This window comes from Astatotilapia calliptera, chromosome 3 (assembly GCF_900246225.1).
Source record: "Astatotilapia calliptera chromosome 3, fAstCal1.2, whole genome shotgun sequence".
NCBI classification, from domain to species: Eukaryota; Metazoa; Chordata; class Actinopteri; order Cichliformes; family Cichlidae; genus Astatotilapia; species Astatotilapia calliptera.
This window is the reverse complement of record NC_039304.1, coordinates 34,387,776-34,414,547: the sequence shown is the minus strand read 5'-3', so window position 1 is coordinate 34,414,547 and position 26,772 is coordinate 34,387,776. Positions and strand designations below refer to the sequence as shown.

The 26,772-nt window shown below is 42.3% G+C and overlaps 2 protein-coding genes across 3 annotated transcripts in view; both read left to right on the top strand.

Annotated features, from left to right (window-relative positions):
• Window positions 1-5,053: 5,053 nt before the first annotated feature.
• LOC113013090 (glycylpeptide N-tetradecanoyltransferase 1-like) lies at window positions 5,054-14,140 on the top strand. Its single transcript, XM_026153698.1, has 12 exons — window positions 5,054-5,551; window positions 5,659-5,767; window positions 5,977-6,121; window positions 10,438-10,556; window positions 10,722-10,813; window positions 11,396-11,512; window positions 11,647-11,817; window positions 12,034-12,142; window positions 12,256-12,426; window positions 12,571-12,738; window positions 13,114-13,251; window positions 13,993-14,140. The coding sequence occupies exons 1-12, from the start codon at window positions 5,535-5,537 to the stop codon at window positions 14,014-14,016; spliced, it is 1,380 nt and encodes a 459-aa protein (XP_026009483.1). The 5' UTR covers window positions 5,054-5,534; the 3' UTR covers window positions 14,017-14,140.
• Window positions 14,141-16,922: 2,782 nt separating this feature from the next.
• Window positions 16,923-26,772, top strand: part of LOC113019377 (supervillin-like) — a 46,075-nt gene continuing 36,225 nt past the window's right edge. Inside the window, exon 1 of one of the 2 annotated variants that reach the window (XM_026163057.1) lies at window positions 16,923-17,144. The gene's annotated coding sequence lies outside the window, so the exon portion shown is untranslated. Of the gene's footprint in view, window positions 17,156-26,772 lie in introns of both variants that reach the window. The other variant, XM_026163056.1, reaches the window with a different exon arrangement.

Sequence of the window (26,772 nt, the reverse complement as noted above, 5' to 3'; positions counted from 1 at the left end):
AATTGAGCTGAGATAAAGAAATGCATAAGCGAGAGGGAGAGAGAATAAGACGAGGGCAGAACAACAAGCTGAAAAATAAATCTGAGCGACAGTGAGTCAGAGAAACTGAAAGACAAGAGTCAGCAGAGAGAAAGGGAGACGCTGAGATTGTTGCTCATTCATCCAGACTTGCAAACAACAGAGTTACAGAGTCTGGGACAGACGAGGGAGATGGGGAAGAAGAAGAGAAAGCGAGGCAAAGAGAAGAGGATCTTGTTCGGCAGAGAGATCACAGCAATACAGATCTATTTACAGATTAGTAATGGTTCTGACTTTGTGTGTGTGTGTGTGTGTGTGTGTGTGTGTGTGTGTGTGTGTGTGTGTGTGTGTGTGTGTGTGTGTGTGTGTGTGTACAGCAGGTACCAACACCTACAATGTCAAACTCAGAGACACACACACACGGCAAACATACCCCTTTGGCAGGTTATCTTCGTATCCCCCGAGTAGAAAGCAAAACCTTCCTGCTCTTGCATTGTGTTTATTATCAGTTGTAATGGGCTGCAGGTGTTTTTGCGCCATCTAGAGAGTGTAAATATAAAGCTTTTGATTTTTATCTCTGGGATTGTGATGCAAGAATTAATTGCAAAACTAGAAACATGGAGTCATTCTGTAAAATTTGATACTTAATACTAGAAACAGAATGCCTTCCCAGTCATGTTTGACCAGGTCTGCCATTCTATGTCTGGAGAATTCCACCTGTTTTCTGCTGCTCGTCTGTGTTCGGGTCATGGGGGCAACAGTCTAAGCAGCGATATCAGACCTCCCTTTCACCTGGCCATCTTTTTAAGTGTAATTTATGGTTCTGCAAATGTGCACCTGCTGCAGACACACTCCTGTGGAGTCTTTCAAAATCCTGACTGTCTATCTGCAGAATTCTGATTGGTTGTCAAGTTCACAGAGAAAAAAAATTCAAAGATCAGAAAATACAATTTGAAAAGCACTGACAGTGGCTGCAGTGATCAGTCTTCATTGTTATTAATGCTCTGTTTCAATTCAGCTCTTTGAATGTTATAATTCTGCTGGGTGACAGACCAACAACAACAAGACTACCCACTGATCGGTTGTAACACCAACTTTGTATACTGTCTCTATCTGACAACAGAGCTCTCTGCATTTAGACGGGCTAATTCCAGATGACCAGCAGACTGAGAATATGCTACTCCTGCTGGACCATCAGTTCCTCTTCTGCTCCTTTGTGGAAACACCAAGGTATTCCAAGCCAATCAATAGACATAATCTTTCAACAATGTCCTGGGTCTCCCCCCATTAGGGTATACACAATTTTATTACCTAGGAGGTGTCAAGGAGTTATCGTATGCAGATGGCCAACCCACCTCAATTGGTTCCTTTCACCACTTCGCAGCAGATAGAAATTCTTTTCATAAAAAGTATTCACAGAATTGGTGACAAATGACAGCGCTGGCAGAGTCCAACACCCACCAGCAACAGATCTGACAAACGAGCAGCTCTTCTCCTGGTCCACTAAACACATGTAGACTGCCTGGGCAAACTCAGATATCCTTGAGAGGATAAAGAGCTGGTATGCTGTTCCATCACCAGGATGGAAAACTCTGAGTATCCGAGGCTCAACTAACAGACTCGCTCTCCTCTTCAATAGCTTAACCTCCAGACCTCCTCGCTGTTGAAAAGATATCTCAACCACAACAGCCCCACAGCAGATCCTCAAACAGATCTCGTCCAACCCAGGAGCCCGCAACCTCACCGACCACTGACGTTGTCGTCTCCTTTGTCCCCAGAATGTGCTTCCATTAAGAAGGCACACCAGTGGATTCTCAAAGTACTTAAACCTTCATTCTCGGGATTCAACAGCACCTCCCTGCAGTACACGTGTGAGCAGAGCATTGGTTCCCCTTCCAGAGTCACATGTCAGTTTGTCAGAATTGCTCCAAGGCCGTTTTCTGCAAGTTAGCTAAGCTTGATATGACTCCTTCCGCAGATTTATGACTCCATTTAGCTTGGGTGTCCACCATTTAGGTCAAGAGTTACAGCTACAGCTGGCACTGACCACCTTACTGCAAGGACCGCAGGATAAATGGGGTGTATGTAGCCTAAACTGGGAAACTTGGCCTGTCTTACTTTTCAGCCAAACTGCCAAAACAAAAAATGTTACTCTGTACTTTCATCATACCAAACATAAAAACCCCAAACAAACATGGGCAAAATTTAATTAGATCAATCGCAATCAGTGACAATGAAGAGATTTATTTTGCTGTTGTCTTACCAGACGCAGTAAAAACACAGAAAATGAAACAGATAAAGAAACACCACAGACTGTAACAGGTCTGCCTCACAGGAGCTTGGCCTCCTCATCAGTTGTTTCCTAATATTCCCTTTCATGAATATGATGGTGTGGGGCTGAAGATTCCAGTTTTATCTAACTGCAAATCTTATCCTGTTCATGCTGGCTTCATAATAGCACTCGATGGTCACCAGGCACATGCTGATTTTGAACACTATCATCTTGAGCAAGAAACTGTACTGGCAAATGTACCGGCAAATGCATCTGATGTCAGTTTATGACAGAAATCATCACAGACACATTCAATTTATTAGTTCATCGAGCTTTACCTATTCTTGTCATAACTGGTAAATTGTTTTCCACGTGTGGGTGTACCCCTTCAGACTCCTTCAGATAGGACTACGACTCCGTTAGAAGATTAAATTTTAATGTCTTCTGGGGGAAACTTCAGCTTTATAAGAGAAATGGGATTGAACTAGAAAAAAGTATGCTAGTATGAAGATGAACATGAATATAAAATTTATTAAAAAGCTGTTTCAGCTCACTAGAAATTCATTGTGTGGCTAGCAGTTGGAAATGTCATCAGCTCGTCTTCCTCCCGTTCCACTGGCGCCTTCAGGTTGCGCAGCTGAGCTAGCTGTGCCACCAGTTACCACCGGCTGTCTCTACCATGTTTTGCAGCTGCAGTGCAGTGGCCTTGAGTAATTTGTAATTGTTACATTATGTTAAAGCACCTGAAACTCAAGATGAGCACGCTCCAGTGCCCACTCTTGCCCGCTGTCTCTTTGTTGTCACATCAGAAGTTTTGTCTGAGGTAACTCCACTGCCTCACCCTGAAAGATGACAGGTGTTACGAGCATCCTTCTGTTGGCATTTAGCTTTGAGTGGCAGGATAATAACACAGCAGAACCAAGAAGTATAGACAAAAATAGCTCCAGGGTGCACATTTAAAAAAATAAAATAAATAAAAGATGCAGGCTGCATCTATTTTACATGTATATTTTGGTTAAAAAACACTCGGATCAAAGCGGAGTGGACCATTTATAGCACAAATCGGTATGCAGATGAATTGAGCTCAGTACTCCGGAGACGAATCCAAGAAAGTATGCAACAGACTCCTCAGGGACCGCAATAAACCTCCCCTGGGGTATAACGGAAGAGAATATTTGTCATGCACAATGCAAGAGATGTCAGAATCATCATTATTATTAGCAAAAGTGGCAGCAGGGAGAAAGCATGGCCAAAAGCAGCTGATTAGTTTGAATCTAACTGGAGATCAGCGCTTATGAAACAAAAAGAAAACGCCTAAACTTAAGACCAGAGAGCACAAATATTTGTGTCATAACACATTTTACAGTCAACAAATTGTTATTCCCCTTAAGGGATTTTGCCAAAATTACTGTAGCGGGGGAGAAGTTCTGAGCTTTGTATTTTATTCAATAAAAAAGCAAGTTGTCCCCAAATTATTAATACTTTCCAGGCATAGCAAAATGTTATTCCAGCCACTCTGTGTTTTCACATACAGAGCTGCATAATAAAGAGTATAACAGCTCTTTGAGAAGTCTGCAGCTGCTGATGGACTGCATTGTTCATGCACTATGACATGAACAAAAGCCATAATTTTATGTAACTATTTGATCTTTTATTTATTTAAAAAACTCAAGTGTAAGAATGACATATTAGATTAATCTTTTTTGAAGTTACAAACCCCTTTTTCTGCTCTCTTACAAAACAATTAAGACTTCCCTTCTCTTCAAAGAAAAAAGGAATAGCTCTCCGTCTTTCCTGCATTAGAACAATCAGTACCTTAATATTTTGTTCTCTGCTGATCTTATATGCAGAGCACAGATCTCTTGATGTGTGTGTTGATGAACATTGTGGTATTTCTAAATTAAATATCAATGATGTGTCAATAATACACATAGTAGGATAATATTATAAATATACCTGTGAAGTCTTGTGTTGGCTACGGAAAAACACAGAGTTCTAGATGAATCTGACGATAGCCTTAAAAAAATTACTTATTATTTAAAATAAATCTGTAGATATTGTGATATTATTATTATTGGAAATTGTTCTGTCAGCCCGGATCAATAGGCTGCATGGATGATTATATAAAAGTTTGCTTATTCATCCCAGAAACTGTTCCTATGCCGGGATTTGGGTTTTATTCAGTTTCATTGAATTCAGTTTTATTTACAGAGCGCCAAATCACAACAACAGATGCCTCAAGGCACTTTTTCTTATAAGGTGAAAACTCAGTAACAACAACAATAACATTCCTTACCACAACACTTCCTTTCATTTAAGGACATTTTTTATTCTGATAAACAAGACATCTGCTCTTTTGCTGCTGCAGCTCATCTGCATCAAGGTTGGATATGCTGTGCATACAAAGACAATCTTCTGCAGACCTTGGTTGTAACAAGTGGTTATTTGAGTAACTGCTGCCTTCCTATCAGCGCAAAGGAGTCTGGTCTGGACCTCCGGCATCAACAAAAGAACTGCCGCTCACTAGTTATTCACTTCAACGACCTTTCTTCCCCATGCTGGTGCTCAGTTTAGACTTCAACAGGTCATTGAGATCATGCTTGCAGGCCTAGATGCACTAAGTTGCATCCATTTGATTGGCTGATAGACATTTGAGTTACAAGCAGTCCAACAGGTGTACCTAATTAATTGGCAAGTGAATGTATTTCAGCCACACTGAGCTCTTATTACTCCCTAGTACTTTAAACTGTAAACTGATGTTACTTTAATATTTTGGTAATATTTGAATTCAATCGCTATCATTTGCTTGTGTGCAGAAAAATCCTCAGTGAGATTATATGGTCAAATTAGCCATGTTTTCTTACATTGTGCTGAAAAAGCACAAAGATTGTCAAGTCCACAGGAGATATAAAGTTCTGGAAAAGTGCTGAATTTTAAAAGGGCGCCTGTATGGGAACTCTGCAATTAGACAGCCCCAACCAATTAAAACCTCTACCTGGATCAAGCTGCTGTAAGCTTTAATCTACCAGAGGACTCTATTTAGCAGCAGTCTGACATATGAAGACCGTGAGAAGTCATACGTAATTGTTCGTATTGTTCTCGGTTATCTATCCACTGGGTGGGAGCTGGGTTGGGTAACTGAGGCGTCCGCCCTCCTCCCCTCACTGCTTGCAGAGATAAGAGATGAAAAAACCACAAAACACCACCAGTCACCCTCAGCTTAAGGGAGTCACACTTGCTTACAATGGCTGAGTCAAAGTAGTAAGTACAGCAATAAATTCTGTTTTCCATTAACTGAACATCTAAAGTTTCAGTATTGAGTACAGAGGAATATACGGGAACTTTAGGGCATTAAAAATGTCTTTCAGTGATGAGAAACTGCCAGATGACAAGAATAGTAGCTTTAAGAAGAGCAAAAAGAAGAAAAAGGGGGACGATGCCTGGAGACCACAGGGGCCAAGAGACCCATTCGCCATGGTTTGTTTTTTTGTGCATGGTTGACTGTGATATTCAATATGTTTTGTTTGTGGACTATGAATATTTGGCTGCTGGAAACATTTCGTTTTCAGTGCATTTGTATTCTAGCTGTAGCTGATTTTTCTTTCTTTTTGACGGTCAAACTTTTACTTTCTTAGGTGGGATATTTGCACAATGACCTGTCCTTTCAATGTCCTGTTCTGTACTAGCTGGATGCTTTGCCAGAGAACAAGCAGCAGGAGATCCAGAGAGCCCTTCACCTCTTCTCCTTGGAGCCAGGTCTGCCAAAGACCCTGCAGCAGGCCAAAAAACACACCTACTGCTTTTGGGACACGCAACCTGTCCCTAAACTGGGTAATCCGTCTTTTAGAAAAAGTCTACCTAAGAAAGCACTAATAAAAACACTAAACTTTTTCTTTCGTCTGTCAGCTATAATTCTGGCAGCTGTGGGTTAGCTTAGCTTAGCACAAATAGAAAATTTAAACAAGCTTGTCCAAGTGTCCAAAGATAGCAAAATCTTTATAAACTTTGATTTTAGCAGACTAGACAAACAAGGCATTATAAGAAAGGCGGTTTAATAGTCAAGGTAATTATGGAGCTTTAGCTATCCCAATATGATTAGGTTACTTGTTTCTGTGTCCAGTTTCTATGCTAATCTGTAAGATAACTGGCTATATACAATTAAGGACTTAGTGGAGTCAGAGTCTTGTTCACCAACAGGAAACTCCCGTGGTTGCAAAAATAACTCCAGTTACAAAGGAGTCAATAGGAAAACAATAATTCCATGTACATGAAAGTATAGTGACTGTCTTCTGTTGAGTTCACAGTCACACTTGTAGTTTCAATCCTTACTGAATAGACTGAAATGTTGATTTTTCAAATTATGGCCCATAGCTGAGTCAAAAACAGAGCTATAAGTAAATGAAACTGGCTATACAGAAGGAAGCCTTGCTAATGGTTTCTAGCCCAGCACAGTAAACTGTGCAGTGGTTGTGACATCTGATTGTAATACTGGTTTAATTCCTTTCGGTTCACTCACACTCACTACAGCATTAGTGTGCAGTGTCCTTGGGGTTTTCAGTAAGTTCCACCCTTCACTCATGAGGTCTGGATTTGAAACAAAGATGGAGGGAGCCATAAGCAAGGTTACATGATGGGGTTTTGCTAACCAATATGGGGGGGCTAAGTCTATCTTTTACATACAGCCTGGACTGGCTGCTTACTAAAGTCTGTATACAGAGAAAGAAGTAGTTTTGGACTGTATTGGTGCATTCTTACATTTTACAGCAAAACGTATCACAGCTACACAAATGGATTGTTAGTCGGCAAGATACAGGACCTCTTCTGGAAAACAGTGTTTTTTCTTTTCTTCCACTGTTTCTGGCATCTGTATGATACTGCATTCTCATTATGTGTATGTATGTATATATATATATAAAAAAAAAAAACACCCAGCACGCCCCTGCGGGCGGTTTATCCTTCAAGCTCGGGTCCTCTACCAGAGGCCTGGGAGCTTGAGGGTCCTGCGCAGTATCTTAGCTGTTCCCAGGACTGCGCTCTTCTGGACAGAGATCTCCGATGTTGTTCCCGGGATCTGCTGGAGCCACTCGCCTAGCTTGGGAGTCACCGCACCTAGTGCTCCGATTACCACGGGGACCAACGTTACCTTCACCCTCCACATCCTCTCGAGCTCTTCTCTGAGCCCTTGGTATTTCTCCAGCTTCTCGTGTTCCTTCTTCCTGATATTGCTGTCATTCGGAACCGCTACATCGATCACTACGGCCGTCTTCTTCTGTTTGTCTACCACCACTATGTCCGGTTGGTTAGCCACCACCATTTTGTCCGTCTGTATCTGGAAGTCCCACAGGATCTTAGCTCGGTCATTCTCCACCACCCTTGGGGGCATCTCCCATTTTGACCTCGGGACTTCTAGGTTATACTCGGCACAGATGTTCCTGTACACTATGCCGGCCACTTGGTTATGGCGTTCCATGTATGCCTTGCCTGCTAGCATCTTGCACCCTGCTGTTATGTGCTGGATTGTCTCTGGGGCATCTTTACACAGCCTGCACCTGGGGTCTTGCCTGGTGTGATAGACCCCAGCCTCTATGGATCTTGTACTCAGAGCTTGTTCTTGTGCTGCCATGATTAGTGCCTCTGTGCTGTCTTTCAGTCCAGCTTTGTCCAGCCACTGGTAGGATTTCTGGATATCAGCCACCTCCTCTATCTGCCGGTGGTACATACCGTGCAGGGGCCTGTCCTTCCATGATGGTTCCTCGTCTCCCTCCTCTTTCTTGGGTTTCTGCTGCCTGAGGTATTCACTGAGCACTCGGTCAGTTGGGGCCATCTTCCCAATGTATTCTTGGATGTTCCTTGTCTCATCCTGGACTGTGGTGCTGACACTCACCAGTCCCCGGCCCCCTTCCTTCCGCTTAGCGTACAGCCTCAGGGTGCTGGACTTGGGGTGAAACCCTCCATGCATGGTCAGGAGCTTTCTTGTCTTTATGTCAGTGGCTTCTATCTCCTCCTTTGGCCAGCCTATTACCCCAGCAGGGTACCTGATCACGGGCAGGGCGTATGTGTTGATGGCCCGGATCTTGTTCTTACCATTCAGCTGACTCCTCAGGACTTGCCTGACCCTCTGCAGGTACTTGGTGGTTGCAGCCTTTCTAGCGGCCTCTTCATGGTTCCCATTTGCCTGCGGGATCCCCAGGTACTTGTAACTGTCCTCTATGTCTGCAATGTTGCCTTCTGGTAGTTCAATCCCCTCAGTTCTGACTACCTTCCCTCTCTTTGTTACCATCCGGCTACACTTCTCCAGTCCGAACGACATTCCAATGTCATTGCTGTATAGCCTGGTAGTGTGGATCAGTGAATCGATGTCTCGTTCACTCTTGGCATACAACTTGATGTCATCCATGTACAGGAGGTGGCTGACAACTGCTCCGTTCCGTAGTCGGTATCCGTAGCCAGTCTTGTTAATGATCTCACTGAGGGGGTTCAGGCCTATGCAGAACAGCAGTGGGGACAGAGCATCTCCTTGGTAGATCCCGCACTTGATGGTAACTTGTGCTATGGGCTTGGAGTTGGCCTCTAGTGTTGTACGCCACATCCCCATTGAGTTCCTGATGAAGGCTCTTAGGGTCCCATTGATCTTGTACAATTCTAGGCATTCCAGTATCCAGCTGTGGGGCATTGAGTCATAGGCCTTCTTGTAATCAATCCAGGCAGTGCACAGGTTGGTCAGTCTGGTCTTGCAGTCTCGGCTGATTGTTCTGTCTACCAGTAGCTGGTGTTTTGCACCTCTGGTATTCTTGCCAATTCCTTTCTGTGTCCCGCTCATGTATTGACCCATGTGCCTGTTCATCTTAGCCGAAATGATGCCTGACAGGAGCTTCCATGTAGTACTGAGGCAGGTTATTGGTCGGTAGTTGGAGGGGACCGGTCCCTTCTTGGGGTCCTTGGGGATCAGGACCGTCCGGCCTTCAGTTAGCCATTCCGGGTGTCTCTCGTTAACTAGCAGCTGGTTCATTTGTGCTGCCAGACGCTCGTGGAGTGCAGTCAGCTTCTTCAGCCAGTAGGCGTGAACCATGTCGGGCCCTGGTGCTGTCCAACTCTTCATACTGGAGACCCTTTCTTGGATATCTGCCACTGTGATGGTTACTGGACCCTGTTCAGGGAGGTCGCTGTGGTCTGCCCTCAGATCCACTAGCCACTGAGCATTGCCATTATGGGTTGCATCCTTCTCCCATATGCTCTTCCAGTATTGCTCCGTCTCCAGCCTTGGTGGTGCTGTTCTCTTATTGTTCCCTTGCCACTGAGAGTACACCTTTGCTGGTTCTGTGGAGAACAGCAACCCCGGTTCGAATCCGGGTCACGGCACCAAGCAGCTGGATAGCGTAGTGGTTAAACTACACGCCTTTGGAACAGAGGATCGCAAGTTCGATTCCTGCCTGGGGCGTCTGTATCCAGTAAGGGTCCTAAGGCTAGACCCCCTATGCTAAGCAAGCCTACCGCAGACATGAGCGAGACAGATAAATATGAAGGCATGCCGGCTCGGACGTCGCCCGGATCAACAAGGTCCGCGTCAGGTGTTGAGGAACCAGGGCACCCTGACGAAAAGTGGGCTACTGGAACAAGAAGGCATCGGTGGGCAAGGGACGAAAACAGGGCGTTGTTGGAATGCTACTACGCAAGTAACCCCGGCGGAAGGGGCTACATGAATAGGATGAGGGACCTATGGATTCTTCGATACCCAACATCCACAATGACGGCGAAACAACTAGTAGCTCAGTGTTCCAACATTCGAAAGAAGGGACTGCTCTCACAGCTAGAGATTGACGAGGTACAACACAAATGCTACGGCAAGGAGGAGTCAGGACGCCAGGTCAGGGGGGAGATATCATCACCCCCACCCGAGATTGGGTACATAGCCCCAAGTGCGATATATATATATAAAATTTTATGCTCAGCTGACCTTCCTTTTGCTTTTACATATGATAAGAAGTCCTGAAACACTGACTTTGTGTTGACCTTTTGAGAATATATTGTAAGTTTATAGTAGATAGTATAAAAAGTGCATTTGTATATCACTCCTTCATTCACTTGTACTGAGAATAGTGTTATCTGAATGTCATTCGATGCAGTCATGTCTATTTCTCTGCCCTCAGGTGACAGCATTACAACTCATGGCCCAATAGTAGAGGGTGAGGCAAGTATCCGGAAGGAGCCCTACTCACTACCTCAGGGCTTCTCCTGGGACACTCTGGACCCGAGCAGCCCTCCAGTGGTAAGTTATTTATTGTAGGTTGTTGTATGCAATAACAGAAAATATATGGCAGTCTTTTGCTAGCATTTCAGAAGTAAAGGACCAGCTTCTTAGTGTATGGCTCAGAAAAATCAAATGCTATTTAAAATAAAATGAATCCAATTCAGCGGTTTTCCATCATTTCAGTTGAGAGAACTATGCAGTCTGCTAAATGAGAACTACATGGAAGAAGATGATAACACGACCAGATTTGACTTCTCTCTGGAATATCTGCAGTGGTAAGCTCCGAAAAGATGTAGTGCCTTTTGATGTCTACTTTTTAGCATTAATACCTTTTAAAACCTCTTATCTAATAGAGAAACACACAGACATACACACACATACGGCTCAGGCATACTTCATAGATTTTTACAGATTCACAGCTGGACTCTGCTCTGTGTAATCACAGTGCTTTGCTTTCAGCCTCTGCATTACACCGAATTAAAACACTAAATGTCTTTAAAGGACATTTTTTCCCCAACCTGACCTAACACATCATATCTTTAACAAGCCTCTGCTTTAATGTCGTCACTGCTGTTTTGGTTTTTTTGTTTGGGTTTTTTTTTTGGCAGTGATCTCCATAAAGCAGTACCTTCGGGGCTACTAAATATAATAACATTTACTTTGAAATGAATAATTAGCGCTATCTTTCCAGGAATTGGCACAAGTGTTTGGCCCTGAGGTTGAAAAAACTGCTGCATTCATTCAGCCTCTGAATTCACATCATGCTGAGTTCTTTCTTTTTTTTTCAGGGTGTTGTGAACTATGTCTATATGAAATGAGTGTTGTGCTGCAAACAGCATTATTTGTTTTCCCTTAAGGGCTCTACAGCCTCCTAACTGGGTGGCTCACTGGCACTGCGGTGTGAGAGTAGACGCCAATAAGAAGTTAGTCGGCTTCATCGCTGCTGTTCCTGCAGATGTTCGCATTTATGAGATGTGAGTAGCTCATAAATATATGCAAAGATGTGTGTTTGTGTGAAGTCTGATGAGTGATGTCCGCATTCAGAGCACGTAACCGTGGCAATTTCCTCGTGAACATCTCAAAGCTGGGACTCAAAATGTTTCTGCAGGGAGAGGCGGGTGGTACAGGTCAAATTCCTGTGTGTTCATAAGAAGCTCCGCCTCAAGCGAATGACTCCAGTGCTGATCCGAGAGCTCGCCAGACGGGTCAACCAGCAGGGGCTCTGCCAGGCTGTCTACACCACTGGCATAGTACTGCCCACACCAACAAGCTCCTGCAGGTAGTAGCTGCCACACGTAGTTGAGTCACAATTTAAAGGCACGGTGCAAAAGGGAATAAAATCAGCACGTTTTTGTCACGTTGCCATGGATGCCAGACTCTTCCACCTTTATCTACAATAACTAATTATACATTTAGGTGATTGTGTATGCTTCACTTAGGTTACATTTCGTGTTCTATTTATGAAGGAACGTCTCTGTCAAATAAATCCTTTTAGACTTTGGCATCGCCCACTTAATCCTCGTAAGCTGATGGAGGTCAACCACCCAGCACTGAGACAGAGCATGAACCTGCAGAGAGCTCTGAAGTTCAACCGCTTACCTGAGGTTAGTCTGTGCCGCCATCTAGAGACAGAAGTTTACTGCTGCATGTTGCTACTGCAGCACTTCTCGAAAGCATTTCTCCTGTTTTCATTCACTTTGCTCGAATTATTTCCAAGGTGACAAAAGTGCAAGGTCTGCGCCCTATGACCAGAGAAGATATCCCGGGGATACATTCACTACTCCAGACAAACTTCTGCAAGTTTCACCTCAGCCCCATCTTATCCCTGCAAGATGTAGAGCATCTGTTGCTGCCGAGGGAGAATGTGATCGACACCTATGTGGTCGAGGTCTGACCTCACTGTATCTCTACTTTAAATTATATCGAAGAAGAAAAAAAAGTTTTTTCGCTGGGGTTCTTTTTTGGGGGGAATTTAAAATGATATTATGCTGTAGTCATTAAAAATGTATTTGCCTCCTCTCCTCCCACACAGGGTGATAATGGTGCCCTGACAGATATAGTGAGTTTCTATAGCTTCTCCTCGAGAGTGCTGAATCACCCGGTCCACACAAGCCTCAGAGGAGCTCGCCTCCTTTATGTTGTCTCTACTAGAACGAAGCTGGTCGACCTAATGGAGGACACCCTGGTCCTGGCAAAGTCTGTGAGTGTGTCACTGTAAAAACTTAGTTCATATAAAGCATGGGAGCCAGGGATCCTTTACAGAGGCCAAAGTACATCCTCATATTCGTTACCCTAGTCTCTGGTCTCTGGTTGGGTGGTGGCTGGAGCCTATCCCAGCTGTCGTAGGGCAAAAGGTGGAGTAATGCCTAGATAGGTTGCTAGTGTGTTGCAGGGCTAACAATTCACACTCCCATTCACACCTATGACCACTTTATATAACCATTTATCATCTAAAAACTGAATTATGTGCCATTATGTGTCACTCCACTTCATATGCTGTAAGCTATGAAGCTGTGTATAATTGATTTTGTGCATATAATGGTCACGTTATTGTTTTTCATCCCCTCGCTAACAGAAAGGTTGTGACGTCTTCTCTGCCATCGATGTGATGGACAACAAGAGTTTCCTGGAGAAGCTCAAGTTCAGTGTCATTGACCAGAGTGTTCATTACTACTTGTACAACTGGATGTGTCCTAATATGAGCCCAGACAAGGTATTCAGTGCATTAATGTTGCAATCAGTTAAGAGCCATTACTGTCATTTTTTACATTTACATGCAATGGTCCACCACTTTATTGTCTAATCTTGGGTCAAAGCACTGATGAGTTTTGCTTTGGGTCAGATTGTGGGTTCAGTGCATCAACTGTAAAGAAAAGTGGGACAGAAGTCCTCCACGGTGATGTGGAGAAAACCACTACTGCAGGTTATTGCTGCTCAAAGTTGTTCCACATGCTATTTAATCATTGGGTATACATCGTTTTTAACAGGACCCAATGGATTCCAGTGCTTGCAAATGCCTTAAATGCACATTTTTTAGACGACTAAGATTATAGTGAGGACAACGAGAAAATGATGCTACGTCTCACTTGATTTAACACCTTGTTGTATACTTTTTGAATTAGTTCATGGCCTCAAATCAACTTTCAAGACAGGTTTATTATAACATGATGTTTACTTTATAAAGTATAATCCCATTTAGATTAAAATAGACAATAAATGATTCTGGATGTGAATACTTTGTGTTTGACAAGTTGCTACATTATGAGTTGACAGCGTTACCGTTTTTTCACCCGTTTTGTCTTGTCAGGTATAAAAAGTAAATAAATAAAATGGCAATGTCAGAAACTGCTTAAAAATGTTTGCGAGTCCACCCTGTAAGGTTCAGTGTAGGTGTCTCCTGTCCTTGATAACTGTTGCTCATCAGTAATTCATATAATGGACGTGTGCTTCACAGGTTGGCCTTGTGTTCCCAAACTGACCTGCTACTGGACGAGGGCAGAGTGGCAGAGCGGTGAAGCGAGTGAAAGGACTTTCAGGAGACTGGACGTCAAACTGCATCAGTATCAGCAAAGGGGAATTTGGGGTTTCGGGGGGGAAAACTGCAAAACACATGTTTTCAAAAAATCAAGAAGAGGAATAAAGGCTGAATTAAATTTCCAGATGCATTTCTGATTTTTATGGCAGTTATTCATTGGGTCCAGTTTTTTAGTAACAGGGACAAATTGTTTTTGACGTAAAGGAGAATTTGTGCTGTTCAGTAGATAGACCCTGCACATCCTAACACCTGTGTGTGTGTGTGTGTGTGTGTGTGTGTGTGTGTGTGTGTGTGTGTGTGTGTGTGTGTGTGTGTGTGTGTGTGTGTGTGTGTGTGTGCGCACGCACACTCGCAGAAGGGCATGTCGCTGTATTAGTCTATTAGCCTCTGACTAATAGAGGAAACTCATATAACCTGTGATGGCATGACTCTTGTTAGAGTGCAACCAGCACAAAAACATGATTGGAAGACAAAGGCATTAGAGTCACACTCACACACACACACACAGTTGTGTTTTCATATCTTTCTGGGGACATCTAATTAACATAATGATATCCCTAGCCACTTACCCTAACACCCTAACCATAAAAAATGAATGCCTGACCCTAATCCTTACCCTAACCATAACCTATTTGTAACACTGACACTAAAACCACATTTTGAGTCTCAAAAATACTTTCAAACTCATGGGGACGTGGACTTTGGCCCCATAAGGGATGTTGGTCCCGACAAGTACAGTAAATTTCCAATTTTTGGTCCCCACAAAGATATGTAAACACAGTACACACACACGCACGTACACAAACCAGTCTGTCTTCTTATCTGCTCTTGCTATTCCCTTTTAGTTTCCAAGTACACCATGACAGGAATGAAGCCATTCAAGTTAAATCTCAACTAGGCATGATTTGTTCCAGAAGTGTGAAAGTGAAACATTAATGAGCATTTCTGGGGGGGTTTCTCTGTAGGGCTAACAGTCAGCAAAGAAGCCAAAGGTAAATGCTGTAAAGTGAACAATGCTCTCACAATCTATAAATCTGTATCTATCACACAGCAGGAAGTTTAGTTTTTTTCTACATCTTAGACATTCTGGAAATCAAGAGCTGACCGTATTGCTTCAGAATAACCTGTTTGTAACCTGTTTGTTATGTTTGATGAAAAAAAGACAAATTACACATATTAAATTTTTGTTTTACTTTCTCTCCTGAATGCAGTACAGTGTAAAAGCTGTTCATTGTACATAGGTTTTAAGCATTCCCTCATTTTTTAAAATATTTTCTGCCTTTACTTGAGAACTACTGCTCAGGTGGCCTTGAATGAAGAAACTGGATTTTTTGTTCTTGCTTTCTGTTTGTTTGTTAAGCCTCGTAACTCCAACCTATGAATCATTTAAGCATAAAGACATACCTAACTCAAGGGACAAACCACAGTTGTGTCTGCACAAAACAACTTAGCAAATACCTTATTTTAAATTGTGTCTTCAGGCACTTTGCTACTAGGAGCCTGTTGCAAAACACATAATTTGTTCCCAGTTCTTTAGTTGAATCTATGAAAAATGCCAATTTTTGCACCAACAAGGTCAAAGCGCTGTTAGCTGTAAACTTGGCATAAACCAGACAAATGGAGGACAAAGGAAGAAACTGCAGGCCTTATAAACCTACATTTCCTTAAGAAAGAGGGGGAAAATCCAGGAAAGACCTGACACAGGACCTGAGAGATGCATCTGGCTCTGCAGCTGTTCAGTCAACTATTCACTGAAATCTCATTAGAAATGGTCTCAGTGGAAGGGTGGCTGTCAAGAAGCCAGTCTTAAGAAAGAGAAACAGGAAGAAAAAGCTAAGATATGGCACATTACACGATAACTGCACTGAAAATCAGGGGCAAAAGGTCTTACGTGCTCAATCCAAATGAAAAGTTGCCTATGATAGTTCAGTGTGTGGTTAGACTAAAGGTGTTCATTCCAAATTCTGATTTTCAAGCTCTTAAGAGTTTTCAAACTAAGTTCTTGCCTTAGATGCTGTATTACGATGTGTATTTGCACATGTTTTTGCACCTATTTCTCATTTTCCTTGCAAAATATAAAGAAATGAAGGGTTGGTTCATGACTATTTCACAATGCTGTACCTACAGTGCCTTTCAATGAACACCAGGGTGCGCTGCAAGATATCAAAGCGGGCCTTCGCTTAATGAGCAACCAGAGTGCCAGATATAGAACTCACCTGCTTTGCATTATGTGGTTGCATGTGTAACAAAATCTGTAACATATAAGAAGCAGCGACAGTGACACGCAAAGAGAAAGAGGGGAGAGTGTGTTTTTAAAGTGTTGGGTTTGTATACCCCCCACCCCACCCCATTTTTTAGTTTATGGATCGATAAATAGTGTTAAAGCTTTCAGTCCCTCACTAACAGATCATAGACTTTGCCACTGGCTCAATTATTGTTTTTATTTTAATCAGTGTATCAAGCAGCACAAACAAGAAATGCCCCAATAAGGAATACACATAATGTAGTCATGTAAAGCTTTTGGCATTTACTAAATTTAACTTCTTGGTATATAATTACTTTTATTTTCTTACTGTACACACACAGACACACACACAGTCATAATTTATACATTACAGCTAGGAAAAGGGGCGTTTACTGGAAAGACGCGAACGCACCGCCGTTTGGTTCCAACCAATCAGAGAAGAGATAGCATTTTAAGTTTGAAGCCACTCGACCTGCTTCCAGTAGCCGCTATCACAGCTTTTTCTCTCTCTGCATACTGACCAGGCAGGACTCCGCCGTGCTGACCCCTCAGTTTCGGTGAAGGGTGGTATGGAGAGCCTATCTGTCTTCTGAAGAAGGCAAGTGCTGACTCATTGCTCACTTTGCTTTCATGCCGTCTGTCGTGCAGGACTCGCTCTTGCCGGTGAAACGCTATCTGACGGCTTGAACTACGTGCTCAGGTTAACGTTAGTGCTGCCACCAAACTTTCCAAAACAGAGCGAGTGTTTGAACAGCTGTATCACAGAGGGTCTCTAATATCTCGACGTGTATGTGGTTGTTTGCTGGCGCGTAAGGAGACCTCCACGGTGGGTCGCAGGTATGTTTACAAGTTAGGGGGTTATTTTTCCCCCCCTTTTTTGTAATGACCGTGTTGTTATGGCGTAACTAACTCCGGTGCTGTCACGCTGGATGTTTGAAGGCATTAGCACAAACTGTGTACTTCCTGTGAACAATTTGAAGCATTTAATGGCTGTTTGAGGAAATGCTCATCTCTGATAGTCGTGCATTTTTGTATATGGAAAAAAAATGTTGCGCACAAGGATATGATGCATGCATTGGGTCGAAACACTCATTGTAAATCGGCTGTCATCGCCTTTTTCATATTTAGCTTCGTATTTTACTCAGTGCGAGTAAAATGTTGCTTTTTATAACACCAGTTTAAATCTTTCTGGTTAATATTGCACTTGAATGCGCCTACTACCGGCTTGTTCCCTTTAACTGTATTCATTGAGCAAAACGACTCCAAACGCTCCTTTCCATCTATAGGTTCCCCCCCTTAAGGCAGTTCAAGTGTGACATGTCAAATTGCATGTTAAAGTTAGCTGGTTTTATGCGTCCCCTCACTCTTTTACTTAGGTTTCGGCAAATTAGTCAGCAGAGAGTTGTTGAGCTCACTCTCCACAGAGGGGAACTAACCCTGGGCGCAGTGAGTGAACATTTGAGGCCTGTTCTGCAAAACCACCTGTGAAAACAAAGTGATAAAAAAAAGACAGAGAGAGAGCGATAAAAATGAAAAGGCTTCAGGGCCCACTGCTGTTACAGTAATGTCACTCCAGCTGGCACATAATAGTTTGGAGCCAGAGTCGTGTTTATCTGTGTCAGACTACCATGGCTGTGCAAATACTGGCAGACTGCTGGGGAGGTGTGTATGATTGTCTTTGAAGTATGTTTTTCTTTTTTTGATCATATGATTGGGTCTGGTTCTTGTCACATGCCACGAAGCATATTTAAATTCAAAATGTTGTCCTTTTTTTGGTTTTTAATGGAAAGGTGACCCTAGAGTTGATTACATTCTGTTCACATGTTTTTCATCTGTCAAAAAGGGTTTGATGTATGATTTCAAGAGTCGCTGTTATTTTTTTCTGAAATTATGAATAGAACTAAAGTTTTTTTTTTTTTTTTTTTTTTTTTAGAATCCCAGGGGTACTGTGTTTAAGGCTTGACTGTAATTTTCCCATTGTAAGGCATTTCAGTGGCTTGTGTCACAACAGGCTTCCCAGGACCATCATGAGCCAGCTGGTGTTGAGCAACTCAGGGGAAAAAAAAACCCTGATGCCTTGATAAGATGTACTATGTGCTGTGTGTCAGGTGCAGAACAGGATGGCACATGTTAAAGCATTGCTCTTAATCGCTGTTGTAATGGGGCCTGTTTCTCTGTGGGAATAAACCCAACACTGAAAAGGTTGAAATGCTTAGCAGAATCTAAATAAAAGCAAAATGCTTTTCAAATCCCATGAACCCATATCTTATTTACCATAGAACATAGGAAACACATCAAATGTTTATATTGATAAAATGTACTTTTTGGGGGGGGGTACTTTTTGATTTTGAGTCCTATGTTTTGCCAGGTTTACCAGGTATGTCTGATATAGGATTTTACTGGCCTGTTGCTATTTAACCTAATTAGCTGCAAAGTGTTCCTCTAGCTATTTTCTTTATAGCTCCAATTACTTGTCCAGCCATTTGCTGCCTCAATTCTAACTTTTTTGAGACATGTTGATGCAATCAAATTCAAAATGAGCAAATTTCTTTTTTGTAAAATAGCAAAAATGTCTCACATTAAACATGTGATTTTTTTTCTTCTGTTTTTTATTGTGAATAAAATATGGGTTTATGAGACCAGCAAACAATGCATCCTGCTTTTATTTACAGTTCCTCTCTCTCATCTGCATAGTGCTGCCGCACATTACCTGCCTTTTCTTTGAGCCATGCAAAGACCATAAACAAAGAGAGACAGAGACTCCATTGTTGTCAAGCAAAAGTAAGTGTTTTGCAGTGGCATTGGGAGGTATTATCATTCATCCAAACACCTCCTGTCAGTCTTGGGGTGGTAATGGATTGTCCCTGCAGGGATCTTGTTACTCAACACTAGTGGAGAAGTGTGCCGTGGATGAGGGCTTTTGCTGCACAGACTTGTTTTGTTTTCTTCTAGAAAACTCAATTCCTGGATCATTGCCATCACAAGAAAACAATAACAAGGTGTACGAGGCTCTTAACCATGGGCCAGTTCCCTGGAATCATCCCGCAGAATCAAAGACCGTGGGACATTGCCCTGCTACTTGGTGGCTGCGCATTTCTTTCCTTGTTCTCTTTTTTTTTCTGCTATCAGAGAAATTTCCCTCTTGTTTGCAAGCGACAGATGGGTTGAAGACCTGTCATTAAGGCTTGTTCTGCATTTTTGTGAACACTGTCAAAATTTTTTTTTTTGTTTTTTGGTGTTTGCACCTCCGATAGAGTGTTGCTTCGCTCAAAAGTAATTAAGGGATGTTTACTTAAAAAAAAAAAAAAAAAAAATCTGTAAAGTTAGAGCTGTCAGTTGGGCAATGACTGTTTTAACAAGACTCTAAAGGCAAAATACCAAAACAAGCACACCAAGATTTCCACATTAATTTAAAAAAAAAGAAACAACCGACTAAAATCACATTGCTTTGTATTTCTGTCTTGTAATTCTTTTAAAGTGATCTTGAGCAATAGTTCTCCAGGTTTTCTGAAGGTCTTCTTGACATTGACTGCTTTTTCACTTATTTTCGGTCCAGTCCTTTCACAGAAATGTTTTCAGAGAAATGTTTTCCTGTTTTTCTTGTTTGCTCTGAATCATTCAAGCATAAAGGCAAAACTCAAGATATGAACCAGTGTTGTGTCTTCTATGAGTAGACACAACACCTTAGAGTTTTAAATTATATCTTTTGGTATTTAGTTTCACTTCAAAGAAGATTGATGTTTTATTTTTATTTTATTTAATCTGTGAAAAATGTCAAAGTTGACACAGTTTAAAATGAATAAAATAGTAATTTTGGAGGCAGCCGACATCCAAAGCAGAACTTTCAATGTCCTTACAATGCTGGCAAACTGTTCCTGAAGACTACTGAAAGAAATTACAGGAAAACTTGTCTAAGAGTTCAGATTCACTCTGTTTTGCTTTATCTACTGTATTTCCATTTATGTTTGCATATGTTTCCATAAATCATTGCACCTACTTCTTATTTCCCAAGCAAAATATAAGGGAATGACGGGGTGGCTCAAGGCTTTTGCATAATACGGTATGTGTGCAGGTCCTACAAAAAGAGAACTTCACATAGCCTGACAGTGGTAAAACACTGAATGACTGAAGCATTGTTTTGAACAACAACAAGGACATCAGGAAAGAGGAGGAAGTGTGGAAGAAAACATCAAAAATCAACAAAGCACAAATGGGAAGAAGAGTTAAATTACTTCTTTTGACAGTTTTTGTAACCCTGGCTTCATTTTATTGTTATCTCTATTTTCATACTATCACTTCTAGTTTTTTTTTTTTTTTTTTTTTTTTCTGTGGTAGAGGCTTAGCTAACGGGACAACCGGTTATTCCACATATTTATGACAGTGCCCCCAGGTGACTGTCACTACAACTACAACTTGCTGACATGTGTCTCACCAACAGACTACCAGTGCAGTGCTACGTTGGGACCTTAAAACCCACACAGGAAACCACTAGCAGAAAAGTGGTCAATCAAATTCAGTGATTTCAAGACAATGTCCCTGACCTTTATGAATTGGAAAGGTCCCGAATTAAACTTTTGTTAACTTTGAGTCGAGTGAAGTGACAACTACTGAGAGCCCAGGATCCTGATGATTGTCATATGACAGGGTTTTGATACGTTAGTGGAATTTCCGAGATGTCTGGTCGTGACAGAAGCAATGGGTGGCAGGTATGGACATTCCTTGAGTTTGTTGCCACATTGTAATCACAATCTTATGACTGAAGAAGGCTTTACTCACTTCACAATAATATCCCCTTTGACAGGATAAAGTGTACATGTACAGATGGGCACAAACCTCCAGGGCTGAAAAAATTAGGCTGAATGGTGCAGAACAACTGCAGTTCCTCAGGCGGCCACTTGAGGCTGAATCCCACAAGCCAATCAGTCCTCATAGACTCCTGTATTAAACATAATATAACTTGTTTCCAGCCTACTATATAAACGTTTTTCGGTCTCTGTAGCTAATTCGCCCTTTCACACCAGTTGTGCAAACTCGTTGGTTTTTATTCTAACTTAAATTAAATCAACTTGACAGGTACTCGCTGATATAGGTAGTTTTTATCACACTTTATGTAACAGTCTGTCCAAAAGGTCCCCTCAGTTATGGTGAGGGGAATTCTACCGTTTAATTGTGTGGTACTTAGTGCTAATAGATGGGTATCTCTGGCTGTAGTGTGCATACATAGTGCATGGACACAGCTGGCTAACCATGTCAGAAACCAATAACTTTGGGTTCAGGAATAAAATGAAAACAAAACAATGTTCCAGCATCCAAAAGGCTAAAACTAAGAGTTTAAAAGATGACTCTGCCATCTAATTTGAGTGCTAATGTTTTATATGTAAAAGGGAGGGTACCCACTCTGGGCAAGGGACAAGTTGCTCCCCCAAGTGGAGGAATTTAAGTGTCTTGGAGCAGTAATGAGGATGTTGTACTGGTCTGCTGTGATGAAGAGAGAACTGAGTATAAGATGCTATGTCCAAGTGCTTTGGGTAGCATGAGACTGTGGATACGAGTGGCTAAAATAAGGTTCCCCCGTAGTGGGTCTGGGTTCTCCCATAAATATAGGGTGAGGAGTTTGGTCATTCTGGGATTCATTGAAATGAGCCACTTGAAGTGGTCCGGGCACTAGGATGCCTTCTGGATGAGATATTCTGGACAAGTCCTATAGGGGGAGGCCACAGGACAGACCCAAGACATGCCGGAGAGATTATAACTCTCAGCTGTTTTGGGAACGTGTGCAGTGTAAATAAGACAGTTATTAGAGTAGATATTGTTTCACCTGGTCAGTGGAATTTAAGTATACTGAGAATTTCTCAGTCTTTAGCTATAGTGTACTTGAGAAAGTCAGGCACAATTCCACTCAGCCCTGTTGCTCTCCTCTTTCTTGCGCTGACCCATCTTTTCTTCCTCAGCTCTCAGTAGGATTTGATGTCAATTGCACAGCCAAAAAGTTCAGCAGTACAAATATTTATATAAACCAGACGGGATGTGACAGTGTGAGGAATAGGAACTCTACTGGGAAGATGCTAGAGGGTTATCCTTGGGCTAATCTCTACTAAGACATATTTATAAACCTTGCTAGCAGTTAGAGTGGACCGCTTCCAGCTTCAGCGCTAAGATGCAAACTGTATTTGGTCAGCACCACCACCACCGGGACCAACTTCAATAACGACGTCTGTTTAACCAATTTAATATTTGCATGGCACATAAACATATGGTTATACTTCAGGGTTTCGTTTGATTTGCACAAACGCGTAATAGTTTCCATGCGTTGAGGGAGCACAGGGGATTTCTCCGTACTGCCTTTCGCTTTGTTTTTTTTAGCTGTCAGAGCCGAATTTCATCTGACACCACCGTCAACTGACAACAAAGCCTCAGAGTAAAATATAAGTGAGGTAGTTAGTGTATCTGCGGTGGTGTTTTTTTAATTTTTTTTATTTTATTTTATTTTTTTCTGTGCTTTTCAGCCAGCGTTTTTATTGCCTTCAAACCCATATGAGTGGCAGATGTTACCATGAAATACCCATGAATAAAACATGCACAGTTATTGGTAAACCATATTTGGGGGGAGTGTTTAAAGGCAGCAATACTTCCTGTTCTGAGCCAAAGTTTGCATGGAAGTTTTTCAAGCTTACAGAGCAAATCCAAATAAGGCCTCTTGTTCATCATATATGCATGTCATATGTGGGGCAGTAGACGTTATGTAAATGTAATTAGCCATAAACTTTGGAATGAACTGCAAAACAGCATTTTTGGAAAATTCGGAGGGGGGGGGGCCTTCACTTTTTTCATGAGCGTTTAATGTCGTATTTCTGCTTTTTCTCCTTACTTGACACATTTTAGTTTGTCTGGCATTAAGTGGTTAATACCACTACTGTTAATACTCTATCTCTCAGCCATGACCCATCCCCCTGCAAGATACTACGCCCCCTTTAACCCTCCACTCACCCCCTGCTCAGTAGCATTCCAGCTGGCCAGATGGTGTCTGCCCTGCACAGTGGACACCACAGAGCTGAGAGGGAGAAACCCCACTGGCAGGATGAGACATTCCACCCCACTAATTCCCCCCCTCAGTCCTCATTTTGCGTCCTCTTTCTCTCTGTTCTTCTTCTCGGTATCTCAGAGGCTGCTATTCTGTGGAAGAACTCTATGCTGATAAGTTGTTGCCAAGCGGAAAAATCTCATTATGGTTTGTCAGGGTCTTCAACTCAGCTGTGAGGAAGAACAACAGCAGAGATAGTTACATGCTCTTATTTCAAATACAGCTATCGAACAGCTGTCTGAAAAGAGAGTGGATTAATTCTCATGTAGTTGAGGTCATGTCATTTTTAGCTACTGAAGTTGCTACTTTAACATGTGCAAACCCATTTATTTGTCAAATGTCCTGCCTCTGGGCAGTTTTTGAATTTAGTTTTGGTTGTGCAACAATATTTGCATTCGATCAAAAGTGGCCTCACAGCAGGAACTACTGATATAAATCGTGGAAGTGCATGCAGAAGAGAAGGAACAATGGATGCAAACATCAGTTCTCCCTCGCTTAACTGACCCAGTAGAGGTTTTTGTAAAATTGAAACGGCTTTTAGTCATTTACTTTTCACATTTTCCATCGTAAGTTGGCAAAACCGATGTGCTGGAAGTGTTGCTGGAGCACTAAAATTCTTTCTGTGTGCCTGCTCTGGGGGTTGTGGCTTTAATTGCAGCTACTATGCTAGATGTATCCCATTTAACAAAAAAAAACCCCCCAACATCTGTCTGGGTGTTTGCTTCTGCTGTGCATGTGTGTGTGTTTGTGTGTGTGCACGTATATGATCTCCTGGCTAGATAAAGTAGCATAAACCCCACCCTTCCTTCTCACCGCTGCAGCTTCCATGATTGCAGTATTTTGTTGGAGAGGCAGTGTGTGTGTGTGTTTCTCCTCGCCTATCTTCTTCTTCTTCTTCTTTTTTTTTTTCTTTTTTCTTGTGTTCCCCTCGTTGCATGTGCACAGTGCATTTGTGTGAGTGTGTTTGCTTGTTTGTTTTTCCCCATATGCAATGCTTAATGGCTTCTCTGAATGGAGGAAAATGGAAAGCTTGGAAGGCTTGGACAAAAATGTAGTCTGTAAATAGAGAAAAAAACACACACTCGCGCTGTCCAGTGTAACTTTGAGGCTTGATTGTGTTTGAATGACATGTAGCCAAATTAAATATTTCCAGGAGGGGAAGCTGCACGCTTTCTTTGTCTTTCTGGTGACATAAGTAGTGCTGCCTGAAGCGGGTCAGTGCATTTCTACAGCACGAGTACCCACAGGGTTGTTATGTCAACTGCTTTTCAGGCTACTGGCTCCAGTCAGCAGGACTTCTGGTAAAAGGGATTTAAGGGACTTTGTGTCTCTGTGAGAAAGAGGGGGGGGAGAGGGGGAGATGGATTAGTCTCAGACCCTGTTGTTTTTTTTGCAGTAGCAGATTTTGTCCTCCTCCCTCTGCTCCTCACCCCCATATCACCAGACTGAGGCCTCTCGGCACCCTGGAAACACATGCCCCACAAAGCCATCACATCCATCCCCCCCTTCCCCACAAAAGCCCATTTTCTCCAGCTTTCTTTCCATCTCCCGTCCTCTTTCCCCACACATTTTCCTGTTGGACCCTCTTGTTTCCGTTCACAATCCCTTTTTTGTATCGTCCTCTGCCCTCCGTACTCTTCTTCTGTCTACAGCTGCTTTTCCTTCCTCTGTCACTTTAACTCCATTTCCCTCTTTTCCCTCACAGATCAAAGGGATAGTTTAGTCATGTGATTGAAGACCCCGTTGCCAAGATAGACAAACACACCCTGCTGTCAGATTGAAACTCTGAAGCGGACTCTATTAGCTGCGACGGGGATGCGAGCAGTTGGAGTTGTGGTTCAAATTTGCCAGTTGTTGCAGGCAGGGCACTTAAACCACCTTAAGTGCTGAAAGATTGCTTTTTAATGAGACACACATTGAACACTCACTATGTGGTTAATTGTTATGTGAGGGTTGCTTAAAAAAAAAAAAGTAACACACCCTCCATCTACCGTCCTCCCGGGCCACATCACGGTGCATTTTTTTCCATTTGAAAAACATTGGTTTGATTGCTTGCATGGATCGATATACGTATAAAACATGGGGTTATTGCATTAGGACTAGTGACCTGTGTCTGCTTTCAGTGGAAAGGCACATGACCTGGTTGTAGTCATACACACCCAATGCAACATATTGTATACCAAACAAATCACAGGACTTCTTGTGCTTCCTGTCATTTTTCTGTTGTCGACAGTGGTAGGATGACATGCTGCTTTCTCTGGACATAAAAAGAACACAATAATGGTAAGATCTGATATTACTATATTACTTCTTTGGGTAAGAATATTTTTGTGGACTAACTGTTTTTGTGCCAGTGACTTTTTGACTTCTTTTGAAGTGCAGTGAAGGTGGAAGTTTGTCCTCTCGGGTGTTTGACCTGTGACTCTGCAGCAGAGCTCCTGGTGGGCTAACCAGGCCTAGGGCTTCCTTTACAGATGTTTGTTGGACTTAACTGGGCTAAGGATTTAATATTATTACGTGTCTCTCATCTGTTTCTATGTGTGCATGTATCACTTTAACCCTACCCCCCTCATGTTAACACCTGTGGAGAGGAAGTACGATAGAAACCATTGCACAACATACATGAGTCCAAAATGCAGTAGAGACTTGCACACTGAGCTGAGACGTGCATAAATTGGGTACATTTTCTTGAGGGCTGGATGGGTGATGTCACAGTCTCCCTCAGAGGCAGTAAACACTGATCTTTTCTTACTTTTACTGGAATTCATCAGTAAAATTTGGGGATTCACATTAGATGGCCAAATCTCAAAGGAAGGAATACTTTTGGAAGTTGCTTGCATATGCTTCCTTCCTCTGCACTAAAGAGCACACTTTTTTACTTCCATCTTTTGTTTTGTTCCTTCATGGCTCCTGATGCTGGCTGAGGATTTCTCAGCACACCACCAGCTGTAAATCCTTTTTTTCTTCTTTATTTCAAAATTGGAAGGCCAGTTTATTTTTCCACTGGCACCTGGCTTTCTTAGTGGAGCAGAGTTTCCACTCTCCACCCTCTTCCCTCAGGAAGAGACTGTGTCAGCAACTGGCTGGCTCTGTCTTCAGCAGCTCCCCCCGATTTTGTACAATTAGGAAAAGAACATTTCTCTGATGGTTTACTGTTTATGTGAATTTGTGAAGTGGCTAAAATGTTTTCATGATGATACAAAACAACATGTATATCCTGTGTACTAATGGCCATAAAACAACTTGGCAGATTTGAAACCTGAGCGCTGTCACAGTCTAGGGCTGTCAGGTGTAAATGTCTGTGGTGTTTAGGGTTTCAATGAGAAAAAACAGAAGACTTGTGGGAATTCTGGCAAAGCTGAACTGAAACAAT

What these genes read in the sequence shown, in the direction of transcription:
- LOC113013090 (XM_026153698.1), top strand. An exon ending in CAAGAGACCCATTCGCCATG is followed by an intron (nt 5,768 to 5,976) that starts GTTTGTTTTTTT and finishes GTTCTGTACTAG; the next exon opens with CTGGATGCTTTGCCAGAGAA. An exon ending in GCAACCTGTCCCTAAACTGG is followed by an intron (nt 6,122 to 10,437) that starts GTAATCCGTCTT and finishes CTCTGCCCTCAG; the next exon opens with GTGACAGCATTACAACTCAT.